At 35.9% G+C, this 4,311-nt stretch overlaps 1 protein-coding gene across 1 annotated transcript; it reads right to left on the bottom strand.

The window, feature by feature from the left end:
• Window positions 1-3,004: 3,004 nt before the first annotated feature.
• Window positions 3,005-3,960, bottom strand: LOC120225581 (olfactory receptor 52B4-like). Its single transcript, XM_039223764.1, is given in 2 exon segments — window positions 3,005-3,729; window positions 3,732-3,960. Coding segments are annotated over 2 exon segments (954 nt in total).
• Window positions 3,961-4,311: the final 351 nt, after the last annotated feature.

Here is a 4,311-nt window from a genome sequence, read left to right as displayed (position 1 = left end):
TCTCTCTCTCTCTCTCTCTGTCAAATTAAATTAATTAACTAACTAATTTTAAAAATGATAAAAAAAATGTTTTGCCATTGTTAAATGTGAAAAAAGTATCTTAAGACAAATGAAAACAAAAAGCATTAATTATAATGGCAAATATATGTAACACTGTATGTTTGATGACATTCTAAGCATATTACATATAGCAACCCATTTAATCCTCATAAGAACTCTATAATGTTTATAAAATAATCCTAATTTAGAAATGAGAAAGTAGGGAAATGAATGTGAATAACACTCAAATCCTAACTTACGGTGAATTTTCTATGATTAAGCAATGAGACAAGACAGAAAAGACATACATATAGCTATTAATATATTAAAATGTTAAATATTTAAATCAGTTTATAAAAACAATAAAAAAAAATTTATCCAGACAAATGAGAGTGGAAACATATAGCATTATAATACATTTTAAAATAATGAAAAGAGATAAGGACAACACAGAATTTTTAAGAGTTAAATGGGCAAAACCAAAAATAACTAAAATCATCTGGGAGATTTAGTAGTCAAGAGCACAAATAAAAAGAAATGGATTTGTCTTTGCCTCTGACATTTTCTTCTGTAGAGTTTCCGTCTCCTCATCTGTAATACCTATTTTACGAAGTGCAAGTGAAGGTGATGTGAGGTAATGTACATAAAATGTTTTAAGAACTGTAACGTAAGTACTCAACAAATGGTAGTTATTACTTTATAAGATGAAATATGGTCATCTAAAATATATTTACCCTCAATATCAATTGAAAATATAAGTAAAAAATTGCAGTATAACATTTTTGTCCTTTTAAATGGCAAAAGAAAGTTAAAGAAAACTATGCAACTCCATTATTAGTGCCGAGACATAAATTATGGATCCTTTCTGAATACATTTTTATAAGATTCATAAAAAAAATCTGTAAAATCTACAATAGCATTTCTAGGACTCATCCTTAAAATAAAAATTGAAATACCAGAGTAAGATTTATGTTCAGGGAAGTCTTGTTTATATAGTTAAAAATGGAAAACTCTAAATGTCCAATAATATTTAACATGTATGAAAATATATATGCAAAGAACAATGAAGGTAAAGCAATAGACCAAATTGTTACCAATGATTTCACTGGGGATTTTCTTTATATATTTGTTGTTTTCCAGTTGTCTTACATTGAGTATTTGCATCTTATATTAAAAGACAATATGTAAAACCTTGGTCTGTAAGCATAATTTATTCTGGAAACAGGCTTGTAATCCAAAGCACTTGTTTATCAAAGCAAACTTCAAGAACCCTTGGCTCAGTTGTGATCATGTGACGTTGGGCGTCACGTACTACTCAGATTGCAAGACACTGCTCACTTATCAAGTTAAAATTTATTAGAAATGTTTACTCGTTTTTGCAGAACACTCATAGAACAAGTTACTTGCAATCCAAGATTTTACTGTTACTTACAAATAATTTATCCAAACATATTTGGTCTGTGTACTTAAACAGCAAATAGAATTGAGCCTTAAGTTTGTAAATATGTAGTCATAATGCCATGCAAAAAGGGCATCAAAGAATAATGCTTCATTAAATATAGTAAAACCATGTAGTAAACTACTTCATAGACATAGCAACTGATTGTATAAATGCATATGTATTAGAAACAATGCCGACAAGTACCGTCAGAAAACAAATTATACATATTGGAAAAGAAATATAGATATAGTACAACCAATATTTTGTATATGGATCGTATGATAATATTTTCCAAGTAGATAAAGGAGTAGATCAAGCTATAGGTAAAAATGGAGATAAAATACAAACACAGACTCAGAGATGTAGATGCAGATACAGAAGTATATAGATAGTCATAGAAGACAAAATTTTAGCAATAAAATTGTTTGGGGTCTGTAAGTTTATGGATTTGAGTTCCATTTTATGTATGTCTTTTTTAAATAATTTCTAATATTTTCTACACGGAACATAGATTTTTAAAAAGATACATATTTAAGAATGAAACATAGACAACCCGCTATCTTGCTCAGGGAGCAGGTTATCAACTAAAGAGCACACTGGGCAGGAGTTGTGGTTGGAGGAAGCATCACAGAGGAGATGAGATGAGAAGTGGTCATGGAAGGAGGAATAGGAGTTTTCCACAAGTTGATGGAGGTTATCCCAAGACAGAGCAGGGACATGGAGAGTGTGGCATGATCTGGGGAAGGTGAGGCATTAATAGCCCAGTGTGTTTGATGCTCGGGTCGCTTGGAGGTGACATGGCAGTGCTGCTGTAAAGGAAGTCAGGAATCAGATCATTGAAGGCCTTGAATGCCCTGACGAGGAAGGAAATCATTGAAGAACATGGCCTGGCATTGAGATTGGGGGATCCCCATTCCCAGCACACACTACCCCTCAGAAATCACAGGAAGGACCAGTCTCAATCCCCTCAGTCTCCTCAGAGGTCTTTCTGCCAAATACAAAACACAATTCATTCATGTTCTCTTAATATAGATATGCATGTTGATTAGATTTAAATTATAATGTAATAGGAATAACCGCAAAACATAAGGATCACTGATTTTAAGAATGTCATTAGCCAGAATGAAGGGCATTAAGGAGTAGAGGTTTGTATGTTACTGTCTAGAAACATCACAAGATGTCTCAGAGCTTGAGAAACTCAGTGAGGAATGGCTGGACAAAGTCCCAGGACAGAGAATTGCTCTCACTTCATCCATTTCTAAAGATCATGCTAGAGTCATTAAGGACATATGACTTCTGAAAATCAATGCATCTTGTCCCAGGGTCTTTGCAGGAGTGGGCTTGCTCAATCCAACATGGTGATGTCCTTAGTTGTTTTGACAATGAAGGAGTGAGTCCCCCAACCTCCCTGGTGATCTTGCTCCAAACACAGAAATCATTGAGCTTTTCCTTAGTATTTCAACTAATCTCTCCCACCCATTACTTCCACAGACCACTTCACAGACAGCTAGAGTTTCTGAAAACTCAGTTCTTAAACCAAAGTGATTTCTGCTTTGTAAACATGTGAGCCATCTGCTTTCTGATTTGCTTGGTCTTAATCCCACAGATGATGGGGTTCAGCATAGGTGGGGCAAGCATGCAGACGTTAGCCAACAAGATGTGGGTATGAGGTGGAATGTGGCATCCAAACCGTTGAGTAAGGATTGTGAAGATTCCAAGCCCATAAAAGAGGACAATGACACAGATATGGGAGCCACATGTGTTGAGAGCTTTGTGGTGAGCATCTTGGGAAGGGATGTGGAAGATGGCACAGAGAATCAGCACATAGGAAACAAAAATTAGCACATCTAAAACCACTGTTAACATTAAGATGGAAAATCCATACCAGATGTTTATGCGAATGTAATTACAGGCATATTTGGACAAGCCAATGTGTTCACAAAAGGTGTGTGGAACAATATTATTTTGGCAGAAAGTCAATCTTTTCAAAAAAAATACTATGGGGAAAAGTGTACAAAAACTTCTCAGAATTACAATCACACCAATTTTCCCAATGAGTGCATGCGTAAGAATAGTGGTGTATCTCAGTGTGTAGCATATGGCAATATAGTGGTCAAATGCCATCACCAGCAAGATCCCTGACTCAGACATGAAAGTGCAGTGGATGATGAAGAACTGAGTGATGCAGCAATCCAGGGAGATGTCCCCAGCACGGAACCAGAAGATGGCCAAGGCCTGAGGTACTGTGACGTGGAGAGGACAATGTCTGCTCCAGCCAGCATGCAGAGGAAGAGGTACATGGGTTCACGGAGGCCACACTTTGTGAGGATAATGCATATGAGCAGGCTGTTCCCAAGCAGGGCGATGACATAGGAAATGAAGAAGGGGATGGATATCCACACGTGCTGGTCCTCTAACCCAGGGATGCCCAGCAAGTGGAAGATTGCATGGGTAACAACAGTGTGGTTTAAGGTTGTCATGGTTGGAGCAGATGACCTGGGATCTCACTTTCTGTTCACAAAGAGATGGAAGAATTATTCTAATATTCCTTGTGAATATTAGGGCTTTCATCACATCTCATACTCTTCATCTTCTTGGAACATGCAAATAGGAAATATGCAAGGATGAAAGTCTGCACCACAATAAGTGACAGTCAGTTTTACTTATCTCTAACTAGTTAATCAAAGTCAGAGATATTATTGTATGTATTTCAAACATAGGATTATACATAAACAGAGAAACTCACTATTCATGACTGAGAAGTGTGTAAAAAGATACTTAAAACGGACTAGTACATAGAAAAGAGGCAGCATAAGAAAAGGCGAACATAC

Source organism: Hyaena hyaena, unplaced genomic scaffold (assembly GCF_003009895.1).
Source record: "Hyaena hyaena isolate Hyena2069 unplaced genomic scaffold, ASM300989v1 scaffold_1444, whole genome shotgun sequence".
Classification (NCBI taxonomy): Eukaryota; Metazoa; Chordata; class Mammalia; order Carnivora; family Hyaenidae; genus Hyaena; species Hyaena hyaena.
Note: the sequence above shows the minus strand (reverse complement) of the source record. Positions and strands in the feature narration are given on the sequence as shown.